Source organism: Kryptolebias marmoratus, linkage group LG15 (genome assembly GCF_001649575.2).
Source record: "Kryptolebias marmoratus isolate JLee-2015 linkage group LG15, ASM164957v2, whole genome shotgun sequence".
NCBI lineage: Eukaryota > Metazoa > Chordata > Actinopteri > Cyprinodontiformes > Rivulidae > Kryptolebias > Kryptolebias marmoratus.
In genome coordinates this window covers 33,222,601-33,241,363 of record NC_051444.1, presented here as the reverse complement: position 1 = coordinate 33,241,363, position 18,763 = coordinate 33,222,601, and the positions used below count along the sequence as shown (strand labels likewise).

The following is an 18,763-nucleotide window of genomic DNA, read 5'->3' as shown; positions in this document are numbered from 1 at the left end:
GTTTATGTAAAAAAAAAAAAAAACCTAAGAATGAACAAAGAAATCTGTGGTGACATTCAGGACGGTAACTGATTGGATTTTCATTCAGAGGCACAAGAGTGTTAATAGCAGGTAGAAAACAATTTGAGCAGCGCTGTGTGCATTTGCCTTTGTGTGCGCGTGTGAGTTTGATAGAGAGACAGATGCTGAGTGGATGGACAACTAATCGATAGCTGGAGTGCAGAACAGATGAACACAGCAGATACTCATTTCTGAGGTAAATAGCCCCATGCTTATTGTGACCAATTGAGTGTGTCATTGATTAATTACTGAGCATACTCAGAGGAGATTCTCCACAGTCAGTGAGAGCTGCACTCAGACCGTACTGTCCTTGCTCCAGAGGCAATGTTCTTCACTGTGCTGGAAAAGAGATTTTCTATTATATCAACCTATTTATATTCTGGAGCTGGAGCTCACAGTTGTTTAAGCTTTTGGTGATAGAGATGCTTCTGAAACGGCCTTCTTTTGACTCCGGCTCAATGGATGAAAGGTCTAGTGATCATGTTATGTATTGTAAAGACAGTAAAGCTTTTATATAGCATGACATCAATTAACAGTTTTAATTATTCTTCATATCTTTGTATAATAGCGATATAATGAGTTTAAAATGTTGTAGAAATGACTTTTTATCTTTCATTGGTATGTAATTGGTCTGCCTGCAGAAAAACAGGCAATCATGTAATTGTCTGTGTTTATCTATTTGTTTGTTTGTCGGGTAGTAAAATATTTCATGAACCTGTGGACACATTTGTAATGAATTTGGAGCCAACCTGATTCAAGAAGGCCGCCACAGCTAATCTATTAAACACATAAACGGCTATAACCCGTTGAACTAAGCATGATATGTAACTATATATAAGAATGTTTAATTTGATTTTTTACCAGAAAAGTTAAAAAAAAAAGTAAATAAATAAAATAGACACATTTTCCATTGGAAATAAAATAAGATCTAGCTTACAAATCCCAACAAAAAGCTACAAATTTATGCTGAGCTCAGTTCAGTTGAATGAAAAAGATTTACTCTCAAAACTACCAGATTATTTAAAAAATATAATAAAGAATGCCCAAAGAACTAATCGTTGGGCATTGTTTTTAAAGTACAACATCATTAGTTTTACTCGGGTAACAGGTTTTAAGTTGTCTGCTCGTTCCATTGGAGCAATATTCAGACAGAGAAAGTCTGGAAATAAAATAAGACAGAGTTTATCTGCGAGCCCAAATCAGTTTATCTCCTTTGTTGACAATTTTCAGATGGTGACATTTCAGATGGGCTGACTATTCATAAAGTTTGAAAAGTTCGATACAAATAAAGTTGAACTGATCTGACATCAACTTCAACTTGTGTTTTTGTGACATAAACAATGATTTTAAGCCTAAACCTGTTGGGATCTGGGGTATTTGGGGTTGTTTTTTTGCCATCACCACTAGATGGCACCATGGAGGCTAGGATAGTTGGACTGGAGTGCTGATGTCACCGTCACACCGGTTCCTAATCTTCTCGTCAGCAGGACTACAAAAGTCGGCGACTGCCAGCATACCAACGCTTGAGTGTTAGCCAGTTATGGTAACCCTGAGCCCCCCAGTGATCTAGTTGATCTCCCTGTTGGATTTGAACTAACGCTATCTGTTTGGATTGTTTTTTTTTTTCCAGCTGTTCCTGCAACTACTAGTCTGGCTGCCGTCCCGAGTTTTCCTTGTGACGCCGTGGAAACGGTACCCGTTGGTGCCCAAGACCACCACTCACCTTTCCTCCGTGGAACCCAAGAGACTCCTCAGAGTCTGGAAACGCTAGCTGGCAGTCCGCCCGCTCTCTCCGTGACGACATCCGGATCCTACTACCTGTCCGCCCTCCACCGCAGCACGATCACCGTCTCCAGCTCCGCCCTCCACCGCAGCACGATCACCGTCTCCAGCTCCTCCCTCCTAGCAGCTCCGTTGTGGTTCTCCTCCCCAAGTAAGCATTGTACTAGAGCACCGGAAAATTCCTACAGTCCCTGAACTCACCTCTCGATCTGTTGTTGTTGTTCCCAGACGTCCTGGCTTCCTGTTTGTCGCTGTCCACTCCGTTGTTTTGAAAACCAACCAAGGAAATTTTATATTTGTTAATAAACCACTTAACTGAGCTTTGCTTCCTGAGTTGTGTTCTGCATGTGGGTTCGTAGTGTTGATACCATTATGACAGTTGTTTCCTAACCATGCATCCATTTTCTTTTTTCAGGTTAATTATTTATTAATTTAAATTAAGAAATGACTGAGCTCTGTAATATCCTTCGTGGAGATGGAGATGGTCATTCATGCATTTATCTAATCTCACACTGACTACTGACTACTTGCTTGTTCAAAATGCAGCAGCTAAGCTTTTAACCATATCCTCAAAGCTATTTTATAAACTTTTACACCACTGTGGATTTAAGATTACATGGCTATTCACAAAGAGGTCCATGGTTTGTTTGCAAGAGTAATAGCTAGTAGTTAACTGTAGCACTTCTAGTAGGAATATCACGATATTCTCATCAGATCATATGTTTAATGAGCATGTTTTATTGTGTTAATAATAGAAAAACGTTTCAGGAACAGGATGAACTAGAGGTCAGCTGATTTTTGTCATTTTAAAAATTATCAACATAAACCACATCTCAGCACCCAAAGCCAATTTAAAGGCAGGCACATGTGTAGGCAGCACAGTGGTTTTACAGTTGACATCAGGCCCTTTGAATAATGTGCTTCCCACAATGAGGATGCCTTTCACTACATCAGGTGTTTTTTTTTTCATTACAACATCAGCAACCCTCAAATGAAGCTGACTAGTATAATAAGCCAACTTTTAAAAGATCAATGTTCTTTATTTATCTGTCGCCAGTTATGAAGATTGAGACTTGAATTCAGATCTTTTTAGATTACAGAAGATATTGGTGCACTTGGCACTGCAACCCCAAACTTGCTTTGCAGAGCTATTGGGATGTTAGGAGTATGCATGGAATTTAATAAATCAAAGTGTATAGTTTGCATCTATGTGATTTATGATATTAAAATTATTGTATGGACAGATAATTAAAAAAAATCTAATCAGTTCCAGAAAGAAAAAATCTTGATTTGGGCATCTCTAGTTTTAATATTTGTCAATGTGAAAATGAAGTATGTTGGCTTCAGAGTCTCAGTTTTTCCTGCAAAATGATGGGTCAAAAGGAGCACTGGAAGACATTCTGAACAGTAGACAGAAATAGAGATTCATTTCACTAGTGTAATTCAAACATACCTAATGCAAGGAAGATAAAACACTTCAGACTTTAATTAATCAAAGTTAAATTATTTTAAGACTTTTAGTGGCTTGAAATTGTTTTAATTCAATTTTTACATTTAAGAAACTATAGAAAAAAACATGTTAAAACCAAGTACTTTTTCAGATTACGGTTAAACCCCATTTAAGCTGGATGTCTTCAAATGAGGTGGTTGTTATTGATCCAAGTAAAGAAAAAGTTAGGTTTATCTCAAGCTGCTTTAAATTTATGATAAATGTGTTTGCTTATGAGACACAACACAGTCTATGTGTTAGCATGGGGGGGGGCTTTCTTGTTGCTAATAATTTCTAGCATTAATTTTTATTCACATCCTGTAAAACTAGCCATTTAAAGCTTAACTGAAAAGTGTTTTGGAACCAACATCAATTGAAAGAAAGTCATAAAAAATTCTTATTATAAAACTTAAACTATATATACTATTTTTTAAATACCGAACATTGAAGAAACTACTCGGGTATTTTCGGCTTTTTCTGTCAGTCCAGCCACATAGAATTTAAATGGAAAACATGGGCAGCCACTTTATTCTGTTATGTACATGAATATAAACTTTTACTACATCAAAAAATAAAATCAGTTATGTGGAAGTCAGACATTACTTATACTTTTATTAAAGTAGGATTTTTGTCATTTTTAAAATATATTTTAAATAGCATCAGTCTTTTTTTAACTAAAGTAAAAAAAATACTAACAGCTATTTGTTCACCCACCTTGAAGGGTGTTCGTTCATGTTGTATAATAATAATTTAATTAGTTACCTGTTCCTAGCACTCATGACTAACAGCCAAAACAGCAAAATAAAGCAGCCTAAAGAGTTCCTCGTGATTGCTCCTCGTAAGTCATGCATCACCTGATACCCTATATTTGACCCAATCAGAAGCAGTGTAGAACAAGTCATGACTTCCTGTTTTTTCACCAATGACCTGTGGGTCCATTTAGAAGTGCCAGTACCGCATACCAGCCCACTTCAAGGAGTGCCACAGAGTATAGTGGGCATGTGTGAAATTGGCTGCTACATCATCAGTTCTGAAATGCTTCATATTTTGAGTCCACAGAAATAAAGCCAAAAGCAGAGTTTTTACAAATCTTCAATTTGAAAGTGTTTTAAAATATCTCAGTTTAAAATAAATAAATGAATAAATAAAAACTTAAACTCTCCCATGGCCTTTGGTTAATACTAATCCAAAGTTACAAGGGCTTCTCTTCCTCTCTTCAGTTACGAGGGCTTCAGGAGGGGTAAAAATGTAGCATTGATAAGGGACTTAGATCTATTTTTACCCAACTAGTCAGCAGCACACTGCCATCAATGGACTACCTCTGTCTTAATTTGTAATTTATGCTTACATATTTTTTGTTATTATGAGTGTTGGTTTTAATGCTTTTAATTTTGAACTTGCCTGCTGCTGTGACAAACTCCTTTCCCTAAGGGGAACAATAAAGTATCTTTCTATTGTTGTTCTGCCCAAGGCTAAAGGTTAAAAATAGTTCATAATAATTTAATGACTGTTTATTATTAGTAACAGCTAAGGTTAAGTCTTATGCATGTTTTCTGGCACTAGCATTTTATTTGGTGCATTTATTTCACATAACAAAGAGCTGATGCGTATTTTATTTTCTGCTTATTTTGTAGTTTTCACTCAACCCCTTTCATTGAGCTTTTAAGCAACAATTGTAAGAGTTGTAAGCTGTCAAGAAGACTAATAAAGGAGCAAGACGCTCAGTCTCCTGGCTCATGAAAATTGAGTTTGGCTTGCTGTTGATCTGCATTAACATACACAGTGTATCCGACACATAGTGATAACAGTACATTTGTATTCAATTCTATTCTAAACTTCTTTTCTATTAGCTCTTGATATTTACTGTTGATAGTTGTTTAGGTACATTGTTAATCCTTGGTGATAATTCTTAAATTAATGGCAGTATTTTAAAGCAGAAATCTGTATATTTGTTAATTTTCAAATTTCTATGAGACTATTTTCTTTGTACAAGTGTCTTCCAAAGCTCTGTTGAACCCAACGTCACATCAACATCCATCACAAAAATCACAAAAAACTTGTTAGTGTGAAAACTTTTAACAGTCAAGAGCAAATAAAACATGCAAAATACGACACAATACATTAATGCACAATTTTGTACCATTTGCAAAGTTAGTGTTTTACAGTCAGCTCTTACTTGATAGTTATGGAAGTGATAAATGTGCTCCTCAGAGTGATGTTTCTTTAAAACTTACCATTATTCCTCTCCAACAGCTCACAGAGATTTACATCAGCTTTGATTTTCAGTTACAATGATTTAAAAAAAAACTTTTAGAATAGGTGACTAACCAAGTCTGATTCAAAACCATGCAAAAAAAAAAGATCAATTAAGAGCCACACAGTAAAATGAATCACACTAATCAAATGTATTCTTTCACTTGAGCTTTTAAAGATACATTATTATTATTATTATTATTATTACTATTATTATTATTATTATTATTATTATTATTATTATTATTATTATATTTTAAGGTTTTTGTTCTTGTGGTTTGAAAAAAAAGCTTGAAAGGTATTTTTTACTATTCCCTAACAATTAACCATGTAATAAAAATTTGGTGAATAAAAAATTATTTTATTTGGAATTACGCTGAAAATTTCAGTTCAGTAATATTTAGAAAACACAATGCGTCAACAAAAGAAAACAATCTCTAAAAATAACTTCCAAACTGTAATGTAAATGTGTTTAATTTTAAGGTTGTCAGCCCATTAAAGGCTTTTTTAATAACAAAACTATCCATACAAATAGTTTAATAAATACAGTTTGTTCACATTTGTAATATTTTTTTTCTTTTTGAACACTGTAAACTTGAAAACCCAACAAAATGTTGGGATGTGCGGCGATACAAAACTTAAAGAAAAAATTTAATTTAAGATCTCCTTATGATCCCTACTATTTTGATTATAAAAAAGCTAACACACTAAATTTTATAAAACATGTTTGAAATAGAGGATAGACAAAAACAAAATTTGGTGTAGAAACATTTGTAAGTACTACATTAGTGGTGCCTTTTTCTGGTCCTTGAGGGCCACGATCCTGCATGTTTTAAGTGTTTCTCTGCTTTGACACACCTGATTTGAATGAATAAGTGATTAACAGGTTTCTGCAGAACTTAAAGATCTGCTGAAAAGCAGGGAAACAACTAAAGCATGCAGGATAGTGAGGATAGTGACCCTCGAGGACCAGAATTTGGACATCACTGTACTACATCATTATGATTAGTTTTGTAATATTTTTTTTTTTTTTTGTAAAAGTGATGGCTTGAGTATCAAAATAAATTTATTTGAAATTTCTTTTGGATAAGATTAACTGATCCATTTAGAGGAACTGTTATTATTTGCAGCTCTCACTTACTCAGACACACAATTGTTAGTGCAGTCTGGTGGTGTTGGTACAGGCCTCTAGATTGTTGGCAGTGTGTTTAAAAGCCAGAGTTAAGCTGCTTTTGCCAGGAGTTCCAAGTCACTTTGGGTCTTACCACATTTGGAGAATTTACTGGGCAAAGAAGCAGAGCACTGAGAGCCATCTGAGAGCAGAGGACAGTGTCAGAAACCACAACCCAAGGACTGAGACTCAACACTAAAACATCAGTAATGTGCTGGCTTGAGCAGCACCCTCCACACCTACATACATGGCCTAACTTGAGAAAAATTAGTCTTTTAGAAGTCTTTAGAAGTCTTATTCACAGATATTTACCCTGAAGACAGGTTGTAATATGACTGACAAAGATGTTAAGCACCCATAAAGAATGGTCTGATTTGGATATAATTTGCTTCACTTGCAGACCAGCAATGGGTATATAAATGATTCGACAGACCAGTAGTGTTGGCTCATATGACAGCGAAGGTCAGTAGACATAAAGGATGCTTTGTGGGCACAACAGACAGCATTTCCAGCACTTGATGGAAATTGATAACGGTAACATTGTAAATTTGCATGAAGTTGGATACACATTGGCTGGATGTTGGAACTAATGGGATGCATATGGTGAAGGTTCTGTTCGCCCAAGACAGACCACACCAGGGGAAAATCGTTGTGTTCTGTACCAAGCATTACCGAACCCCATAATATCTGTGCATATCGACAAGACAGATATTGAACTATCTTTGAAAACCATATGTGTCATCCCACACTGAGTCTTGATGACTGGCCAAACTACAGGTTTACCATCCCCTGTGCAGGCTACTTTTAACACCAGAGCAGAGATGTCTGCATTTGGAGTGTGCCATAACCAGGAGGCTTGGACTGATGGTGATAAGGTGTTATCTTTGTAATAGTTTTAAAAGAAACCTAAACTCTAATTCATATGCTATTGTTTCATTAGATGCTAGGAACAATATCATTTATTTAAATGTATAAATTTTTTAAAAAAAGATGATGTGAGTTCTACTTGAATTAAATCTTTTTCAAGCCACAAACTGGCTTAAAAATAATTCAGGTATCAGCAGCCACATTTACATTGCTTTTTAAAAGTATAAAAGTTATTCAGTGACAGCTCTTATAAACTACAATACAAATAAAGATTGTTTGTAAAATGAATAAAGCAAAGACAAAGATTACATGCTTGATTTTGCTTTAAAAAGTGCCTAAATGCATTCAGCAAGAAGGAGGAGTACGTGGGTTACATTTTTCATCCAGGACACCGAGAAACAGGTTTACCATTCAGTGGAGCAATTTTTTTTTCTTTTCTTTTTAATAATTATTGGTGCCAAAACATACACAACCTTTTATACACACACATAAAAGGCCAGCAGGTCACATGTCTGTAGTGTTGTTAGGTGTTAAGTATTTTATTGGCCATGCAGATCCCATCTTTCTGAGATGCACTGTAAATACTGCTAATGTGACCAACAATGTAATGCATGCTCTACTGCCCATTTGTACTGTAAGCTCAGCCAGAACCATAAAACACACACAAATCCCTGACAGATCTGGCCAGGTCTCTGACAGTAATGACTGGGTTTAGCCAGCACTGACCAAGTCCATAAGCCAGTTTGCCAATCTCTGTGTGTGAAGTGTTGTTGGGTTTTCAGTCAGCATGCAAGTGATTCAACCCATTCCAAAGGCTTTAGAGTGAAGTTGTGGATGACGAGAAGCAGGTCAGCATGGAGAAAGCAGGCCATAAAGTGAGAAAATGATGTGGGTTTTAGGCACATCTACACAATAAGAAACACTGTGTCTGATAACAGTTCCCATCTGTGGCAGTGACTGGAAGCATTTCAAATAATACAAAGATTATTATCTTCTTTTAACTGTGTCAAGAAAAAAAACCCAGACTGAATATAGTGGAGGATAAGCTGATGGTTTTCTCTCAGGAATGTGTTTGTCTTATTGTGTGACCCAATGCTTTTTAAAAGCCTACCAAGAGACTGTGTGGTTAGGTTGTAGTTACTCTGACTTACCACCAGAGGGGACCATTATCAAGTAAATAACCATAAATAGGACAACAAGAACACTACACTAACAAACAACTAAACAAAGACAGCTGGAAGACATAGTTGTTCTTTCTTTTCTTCCAAATGTGTTTTATTCATGCATTTTTACTTAGGCAGCTCAGAATTCAGGAGGGTTTAAATATTTCTATGTGTTTAACATCCAGAGTATATTTTGATTTCTTCCTCCCTCTACATGGCAGAAATGTGAATGGCATAAAGTAAGCTACAAATCTACACATGTACAGTTTTGTAAACATCCATGAGCTTTACCAACCTTTTTTTTTTAGTTTTATTTTTTTTGCTGAGCCAAGCGCTAAGTGGGGTTTGAGCTTCTGTGGAGAGTAAATTATATCTACTGAGTGCCTATGAACATCCCTGTGGTTGCTCACTAACACTGTTGTACTGTATGTGTTGGTGTGCACGCCATGGGAATGTGGCACAGACATGCACGTGGATATGCTGTGTGCTAAAAGCAGAATGACAACCCGAGCCAAGATATGCCAGGAGTGAGGGAGGCCGTGAAGGCATAGAGGAGAAAAAGGGTTTGGAACGGGTGGGTGGCAAAGAACTTACCAGATATCTGTGGCTGGATGCCCGGTTGGTCATTGGGACTGAGAAGCTGGGCCTGGATGGTCTCCACCACACGCTTGAAACGCCGGCTTGGACCTTATGAAGAACCAGCAAAGACTTTTGTTCAGACTGCTGCTTAAAGGGGACCTATTATGCTGCCTTGAACAAGTTAGGATAGGTCTGTGGGCTATACAAAACATGTTTAATACACAAAATCATTCTCAGATATTGAGATTTCACCTGATCAGTTCTGCTTGTTTTGAGCTCATTTCAGAATGAGAGGTTTTAAGGCTATGTCACTTTTATGCAAATAAGCAGCTGTTGTCCACGTCCCCCAACTCAGTGTTCCATCTCAAAACAAAACCTCACTGAAGGATTAAATTCTGCGGATCTGATGAACATTTAGATTGTTATTAATTCACACACCCTCACACACACAAAAAGAAGAAGAAAATAAGGCCAGGATCAGCCCGGCCAGCAACAGCAGGGTCAGTTTAGTCAGACGCTTCCTCCTTCCTCTCCTCCATCAAGGGGTCCGGACAGCTGTCTGGTAAAGTTTTATTTTTTTCCAACTTTTCTTCTCCTTTATTAACATAGTTCTAGTATTAGTTTAAACAAACCTGCTCTGACTTTAACAGAGACGTGCTTCTGGGACAGGTGAGCTGTTCAAATTACAACTTTTTTTGGCAATATCGCGGGGACATTGCCATCAAAAATAAAATGAAGCCATGCAGCTCTGTTCTCCATGACTGGGAGAACATGCATGGATACATGTTCTATATTGCAGCCGACAACAGAATATTTTCCTTTTCCAGCAGACATTGTTCAGGAGTAAAACCAGCAGATGGGAAAAATATTTTATACGTCTGTCCCCTCAGAGGCCAAAAACTAGTGACTCCTTTTCTGTGCTGACATAGACGTCACAAAGGTTTTATGGTGCCGTTTGTTTATCTCCCTTTGATGACCTAAATGCCTTCTCACCACTGTTTATCTTCAGTTGTTCTTAGAGAAAAGTGTTTTACAATCAGGGCAAGATCTGCTGGAAGTAATAATTCTTACAGCAGCAGCTTTATCAAATGCGATCACACATTCTGAGCAAGATGTTAATGTTAATGTTAATACTCAACAGTCACAATATGTAATCATTTCTATGCTCTTTGTATGTGCCAAATAGGCTTTTCTTCCTGTTTTACCACACCTTAAATACCCGCCCTGGTACAACTCTCTTGGACTGTCTCAAGATGCAACTATGTGCTAGAAGATCCCACCATGCTAGTACAACCCTACAGTCACATGGACATGATGGGGTCGTAAACATGAGGCCACTATGACCTGCTTCAAATTATCAACAACCAAGCCACCTTGGTGCATCAGGGCCCTGTCATGGATGCACTACCACCTTGCTCCATCTAGGACACCAATACAACGCTACTACAGTGATAAACTACCATGACTTAGCTACAGAAGTTCTGTGCATGTTTAAACCCATCTCAGATCTATCCTGCCCTATCATGTTTTATAGAAGCCCTCTGCATTTTATGAAGACCTAAAGAGCTCACCAAGACCCTACAAAGACCACCCACTGGAGGATTTTTTTATGTCATAGTGCAGTCCTCCTCCACTGTGAAGTGTAAGAATTGTATACAAACTAAATGGTAAGCTACAATGAGCTGGTATAGCAGCTGCCACTGCGTCTTCTTATTCCTGCTTGGTAATCAGCTAAATATGCAGAGGCATGGCCAGTTATTTTAAAGATACTGGCAGATTATTTGGCCTACCTCTATAAGTAAATATATTAGGTGTAGATTCTTATTCATGCATAACTAGGTAATGTTAACAAGTTGAATCAAAGATAACTGGACTTTTTTCTTTGATTCTTGAAGATTTGCTTCTTATCTGAGGTGCTTTATCAATTCAAACTGAAAGGTGCACAGTTCCAAGCTTAAAAACAGTGTTGGGCTGTTCACTTGTTGAGGTATTAAAGTTGTTTAACACATGAGGAGAGAGAATGCATTAGAGTTTAAGATTAGAGCTTTAGAGTTCAACAACTCTTACAATGAATAGGCCAACACAGTTGGAACACTGCACTTGGATGAGAAGTGAAACATTTAAGAATTAAAAAAGAAGTCCAGTTGCCCTCAAATCAACTTACTTAAATTATTTAAAGGAGAACTGAAATCAAATCACAAAATATTAACAATGCATGAATGTCCTTTAGTGAAACACTTCCACAAAACATTCCAGGGACCCATTTCTCTGACCTAAAATTTAAATAATTTGTTTTTAGTGTTTTAGTCAATAAATGCCTAAGTGGGGTGATTTGGGGGGCGAAGTTGCCATCTTGGGTTCAAGACATGCACTGTTCCCTAGTCTACTCCAAAATATTGCTGAGGAACCAAGAATGTGGTTACTGTCCCATTGTTTATTGGTGGAAAGGGAAGACACCTTTTTTGAATATGAAGAAATGCCGAAAGACTTTGTGGGAGTAATGGATATACAACCACACCAGTAAGAAACTGAACTGACGGCTGGATCTCCAGAATCAAGTGATAACTCTTAAGATTCGGATTCTGACCAAACCACCAAATGATGTGCATAACAGCTGAGTTGGGAACGTGGAATGGTGAAAACCAATAATCCCCAGATGATTGTCATGACATCAGTACACAACACTGCATGTCAATAAACCAGCAGGAAAGAGCGAATGTTGCTAACGTAAAGCCAACTCCATGTTAACTGGATCCTAACTCGTTAAAAACGTGTGTGTGCTTGAGAGTAGCATTTATGCACTCTCACACTAGATCAAACTAATTAATCAATAGCAGTTTCAGACTATGACATTTGTTTAATCATACATGGATTGTCTATATTTTTCATCAATAAACTGTACTGAATTACAAACTGATCTCAGGCTGTCAAGCCTATATGTGCAGCTCATACTTGTATAACATGAGCACGCTCTCAAAGTATGTTTGTTGTCTCATTCTCTGTGGCGACGTCCTCCTCTCCATTTGCCTGTCTTTCAAATTTAAAAATAGTTGGGACTGCTCCTGGCAAAAGGTATTGCTTCTTTGGCATGAAGCCAATCCACAGCATTAATGAGGGTTGAAGCTTCCGGTACTCCTCTTTGAAGTGGTACGAACCAGAGTTTTGATAGCAATTCTAACATCAAAGCTTATGTATTCAAATCTAACAAAGTTTTTACCACCTCAGTGGCCTAATGGTAGAGTATCTGCCCTGAAACTGGGAGGTCGTGGGTTCAATCCCCAGCCGGGTCATACCAAAGACTAAAAATGGGACCCGCTGCCACCCTGCTTGACACTCAGCATTAAGGGTTGGAATTGGGGGGTTAGATTTAGAATGATTCCCGAGTGCGGCATCGCTTCTGCTCACCGCTCCCTCAGGGGATGAGTCAAATGCGGAGAACAAATTTCACACACTCAGGTGTGTGACAATCTGTGGATCTATCTTTCGGGAAGCCAAAAACTTAAAACTCCAGTGGTATTTTTTAGCCGGTTTGAACAATTAATTGCAATGCACCGAACCATGTTGCACACACACTTATCTACTCGCTGTTGAATTGCGGAAGGCTCATAAAGTGACATCACACATCATGGTGTTTTTTTAATAGTCAGTATTAAAAACACAGTGCCGCTAAGGTTTACAAGCATTCAGCAATTCAACAGTGAGTGGATGAGTATGTGTGCAACATGGTTCAGTGTGTGAGTGAGGGTGTTTTTTTTAAAAAAAAGTGTATTTTTTATTTTTATTTTACAACAAGCATTTTTTATGATTGTCTTTCAACTGATGTTAATTTCAAAACACTTTCCAGTTCTCCTTTAAGTAGTCATAGGTATGATGGAGTTTTGAGTTGGATCATTATAATGTTGGTTTAACTTTTTAAAAAGGGGGAAGCAGTACTTGCTGTAGCACCCGGTTCATGTAAGGATGTTTGATGATCTGCATAAGGAGATGAAATATTAACAATGTAGTCGTGTTTGTGAAGTTGCTCTTTGTCACAAGTTTTTAACTAAAAACCCAATATATTAGGTTAATATTGGGATTTTACCCAAAATTCCAATATTAACTTTTGATAGGCATTTTGTTTACATAGTTAATTTGATGTTGTGATTGTATTGATATTTATAAATTTATCTCAAAATTGTTATTTTGTGATATTATATGTATTGTTATCAAATCATAACATTAAGTATCTTATGTTTACCTGAAAGGAGGGTGAAGGTGACAGAGTAGATGCCATTCTCCTTGGTGGTGTTGGTGCTCTCAGTGTAGGTGATGTCTACCTGGAACTTGACTGGCTTCTGGAAAACCGTTGGACTGGCTGTGGACTTGTACTCTGCACGGAAACTGGTCTGAGAGATGACGCTGTGGCTCAGACTAGGAATCTAGTAGATAATAGGGAGAACAGATTCACAACTTCAGCATTAGTTAAAACAGCAGGGTGAATGTGAAACACGCACAAGAGGAAGAAGAACATATTCTGGCAATAGCATCATCCCAGAGCTCTGCGCTCAGCTGTGTACCCTACTCTTTATCCCATGCATTTTTAATTTTGACAATTGAATCAACACTTAGAGTTAAAATAAAATTATAAATCTTTGATATCAAACCTTCCTGATGTGGATTATATACAATTCCTTTTTCCCAGGGCTGTTCAGGGGGCATAGAGGGAAAATTAGGAAAACATTTAGAGACAAAATTCCGAATTTGTAAATAACGAAACAAATGTGTACCAGGTAAATTATATTTGGAAGATAAATAATCAAAACTGTTAAATACCCCTGATGTATATAGGTTTCTTATTTGTTTTATACCCCTATCATACCACACTGAAAATGATGGCTCTAAAAGAGACGGAGGAAACAAATGATTGTTAATCAAAGGGCCCCAAGAAGAGGCAGCAAGAAACTTACACCGCCTTCTAAATTGAAACCAAATTTTCTGTGTATTTAACTTGATTGATAGTGTATAAAGAGGATTTTATAGGTAAATATGAAAAAAATTAGACCAGATAAAGAAGACCCATTACAGAAAGATAGCTCCTATCTGCACCAAGGAGAACTGGATGATTTTAGCCAATAACAGATTTTTTGTATATGAGCAGCCCAGTAGTATGATTGAAAATTAGGGAATGCAAGTCCTTTGCTGAGCTTGCATCTTTGCAGTAATGTTTTACGAACTTGAGGAGGTTTCCCTTTCCAAATGAAACGACAAATTAACCTATCCAGAGAATCAAAAAAGTTTATTGGCCAAAAAATGAGGAATAGACTGAAATTAAAAAAAAGAAATTTCTGGAAGATATTCATCTTGACCACATTAATCCTACCCAACAGGGAGAGAAGAAGGTTACTCCAACTCTGGGTATCAGAAGTTATTTTCATAACATGAGGGGAGAAATTAGCTGAAGCGAGGCCAGATATAGAATGTGTCACATTTATACCAAGATACTTAAGTCCTGTGAGACTTGGTTTAAAAGGAAAGTCAACACAAGTAGCAGTGTTTATAGAAAAACATTCACTTTTCTCCAAATTCAATTTATAGCCTGAAAAAGAGCTGAAATTATTCAAAATATGCAAGACAGAGGGGATATAAGTAGCAGGATTGGATACATACAGCAACATGTCGACTGCATATTAGGACAACTTATGTTCTATTCCATTTTGGAATATCCCTCTAAATGAGGGGGAAGTCAGCAATGCGATGAACAGAGGCTCAATTGTAATAGCAAAAAGCAGAGGTGATAATGGGCAGCCTTGATGTGTTCCACGCCCAAGAGGAAAATAGTCAGAGTATATATCATTGGGATGGACACTAGCTTTGGGGGAAGCATAGAGGAGACAAATCCAGGAAACAAATGTATCACCAAATCCAAAATCCTTCAAAACCATAAACAAGTACTTCCACTGCACCCTATCAAATGCTTTTTCAGTGTCAAGGGAAATTGCTAATTCAGGTAAATCAGAAGATTGCTTTGTCACCCTTTAACAAAGCCATTTTGCTCTTCAGATATGACCAAAGGGAGAGCTTTCTCAAAATGAGATGCATTCAACGTGACTAGCACCGTTACATCCACATTTAACAAGGATAATGGTCTGTAAGAACCACATAAGGTTGGGTCATTGTCCTTCTTGTGAAGTAAAACTATGGTAGCCTGTGCCAGTGTTGGAGGTAAAGTCTTATGTTCCAATGTTTCATTAAACATAACCAATAGCAGTGGTGCCAATTTTTCTATAAACTTTTTATAAAACCCATCAGGGCCAGGGGCTTTATTTTGATTGCATCACATTTATTGAATTTATTACTTCCACAAGGCTGAGTGAAGAGTCCACATTCCTGGCAGTATCCAAATCAATGACAGGAATAGAAAGACCTTGAAAAAAATTATTCCATTTTATTAGTGTCTGTGGGAAATTCCGATGAATATAAAGAAGTGTAAAATGATTTAAAAGTGGCATTAATTTCAATGGGATTGGTCGTAATTACCTGTTGGCAGTGGTGGGCCGTCAGGGCCAGCAAGGCCTTCTCTGATGGCCTAACATAACCAAGAATCATCATAATTATGATAAAGGTTAATTTAATTTTTAATTTACTTTCCCTAGATACCTAAAAGTATTCATATTCTCTTCGTGTCATATTATGCTCCTTCCATTGCTGTTGTTTTTTTTTTTTTTGTTAGAGTTTTTATCCAATCAGAATTCAGCTATCTTATGTTGCCAGAGGCTGTATGAAATCTGCCCGGGCCTTCAGAATCAGCAATGAAGGCGTCTGTGCGCTGTAAGTCAACGGAAAAATACTGTTGATAGACAGTTGCGATAGCCAATCAGATCACGAGTTGTGTCAGTAAGGCCCTCTAGCTGGCCTCACGTTGAATGACGAACTTTTCAAGAGAAGCTAGATCTCGTTAGAGGAGGACAGCCGACCCAAAGCTAGCTAAGCTGTCCCAGAATGGATTTTGTGTTGAAATAAGTGTTTTGAGGGACACAGCCATTTTGGTGAGTGCAAACATTTTATTTATTTTATTCTATTTTTTTTTTTTAGTTTTGACAGTAGCATACCAGATATGTTTTAATTGCTGATGCAGGTTTGTTGATTTTTAAAATGTGTGGATAATAGCCCATTTTGTACACAACTGAGGGGATGCAATGCCAAATAGTGCTTAAGTGTGTTTCTAACGACTCTCCAATCCTGGTGTTATAAATGCTGGCGTAATGAAAGGTATTTATTGACTAAGGTGGACATCACTGAAGGCCTAAGTGTGAAATGCACCGCCCGTCACTGCCTGTTGGGTATTACGAATACTAGATATTATTCTAGAGCTGGTCTGATGCCGTAGCTGATGTGCCAATAAACGATTACCTTTGTCACCATATTCATAATATGAACCTCGACTCTGTAAAAGTAAGCGTTCAGCTTCTCTAGTAGAAATTAAATCAGTTTCTAATTGAACACCCTTAAATAGCTCTGGTGAGGGATTTATGGCATATATTTGATCCAGAATAGAAATGGCAGTTGTCAATTCAGTTAACCTTGAGTTGTGTCTTTTGTTAGAAAGTGATGTGTAATAAATTATTTGTCCTCTGAGGTAGAACTTAGGTGTCTCCCATAACAATTAATGAGAAGTAGAGTCATTCTTATTGAACACCAGAAAGAAACTCATCAATTGCATTAGAAATAAAGTCACAAAAATTTATATCTGCCAATAAAAGAGAATTAAACCGCCACAAAGGTCGGCTACGTTTGTAAGATGACAACTGAATGTCTAATACTAATGGAGCATGGTCAGATATTATTATACTCAAATAATCAGTAGAAACTACATATGAATTGAGTCTGGTCAATAAAAAAATAATCAATTCTGGAGTAAGAATGATGCACCTTAGAAAAGAAAGAAAGTTTTTTGCTGGTTGGATTATGGGATCTCCAAGGGTCAATAAGGGTTAACCATTCTGCATCATGAAATCAGAGAACGCTTGAGCCATTAAAGATTTGGTTAGATTACGGGGATTTGGAACGATCTAATGCTGGGTCAATCACACAATTTAAGTCGCCCCCTAAAATTAGCAAATGTGAATTCAAAAACGGAAGTAATCAATAGTCTATTTTCAAACTCTGCATCATCAACATGTGGAGCATATATGTTGACCAAAAGAAACTTTTTCAGCATTAACATTCCAGCAACTATCACATATCTACCGTATTTATGTGGGCAAAAATTGTACTGTTTTGCTTATCAAAATAGCAACCCCTCTTGATTTGGAATTAAAATCTGAATGAAAAATTTGACTTATCCAAGGGCAGAGTAACCTTTTGTGATCCTTAATCCGAAGATGAGTCTTCTTTAAGAACACTACAGAAGGTTTTTGTGGGGTTTTTGGGTTTGCTCTTTGTTTTGGTTTTGTTTAATTTTTTATTCAGTTATCTGGTTGTTTGTTTTCTGTCTTTTGTGTTCATGTTTCATTCACTCCTCCTCAGTCTCCCTTTCGGTTTCCCTGCCACGCCCATCTCCACCTGCCCGTCATTATCTCTACTCACCTGTTCCCACTTACCTCGTCATCCTCAGTATTTAAAACCCGGTCATTTCCTTCCATACTCCGCTGGTTCATTGATGTTGTTTTTTTCTGTCCTGCCCGTTCCCGATCCTGTTCTTGTTCCTGTTCCTGATCCTGATCCCGCTTCTGCTCCTGTTTCTGTTGGTATTTGTTTCCTGCCCTAGTTTTTGATTTAGTTTATATTTTTATTTGTTTGCTGCCACGTCAGCTTTTGTTTTTGTTTAAATCGTTAGTTTAATAAATTAGTTTTCTTTTATTATGAGTCTGCGTACTGGGTTCGTCTCTGTCATCTCCACTCATTGTGACAGTTTTAGCCGTTTCAGGTGGGAAAAAACTTGATATTTTGACTGGATGGCCCATGCCCTTGAAACACTCCTGATCAAAACCTTAAGACCAGTCAAAAAATTGCAAGAATTTGCATTTTGCACTATTGGATCTTTAGAAGGTTCTAAGTAGAGCTTCACAATGTTAAAAGAAGCAATCAGCGTAAGAGACAAAAACTTTTGAGCAGGTAATTAATTGAAAACTGCATTTACACTCAAACATGATTTTTCAGCTGATCAAAAGTTTAAGACCATAGCTCAAAAAACCCCGAAACCCCCCCAAAACAGAAATCAAAGTGTCAACAAAAAGGACTCAGTAATGAGTAGCTCCACCATTCTTGTCGATGACTTCAAACAATCGTTTAGGCATGCTTGATGCCAGTGTTTCCAGGAGGCTAGTGGGAACGTTGCTCCAAGTGTTGAAGATGGCTTCACGAAGGGCATCCACTGTCTGGAACTGATGTCCATTTTTGTAAACTTCCCTTGCCATCCAT

General features: G+C 37.3%; 1 protein-coding gene across 9 annotated transcripts in view; it reads right to left on the bottom strand.

Annotated features, from left to right (window-relative positions):
- LOC108243991 (serine/threonine-protein kinase BRSK2) overlaps positions 1 to 18,763 on the bottom strand; it is a 263,837-nt gene that overhangs the window by 8,037 nt on the left and 237,037 nt on the right. For all 9 annotated transcript variants that reach the window (XM_017429805.3, XM_017429801.3, XM_017429802.3 and 6 more), the window contains 2 exons: positions 13,602 to 13,782; positions 9,380 to 9,472 (listed from right to left, as the gene is read on the bottom strand). In XM_017429805.3, the coding sequence (XP_017285294.1) occupies positions 9,380 to 9,472; positions 13,602 to 13,782 (274 nt within the window). The remainder of the gene's footprint in view (positions 1 to 9,379; positions 9,473 to 13,601; positions 13,783 to 18,763) is intronic.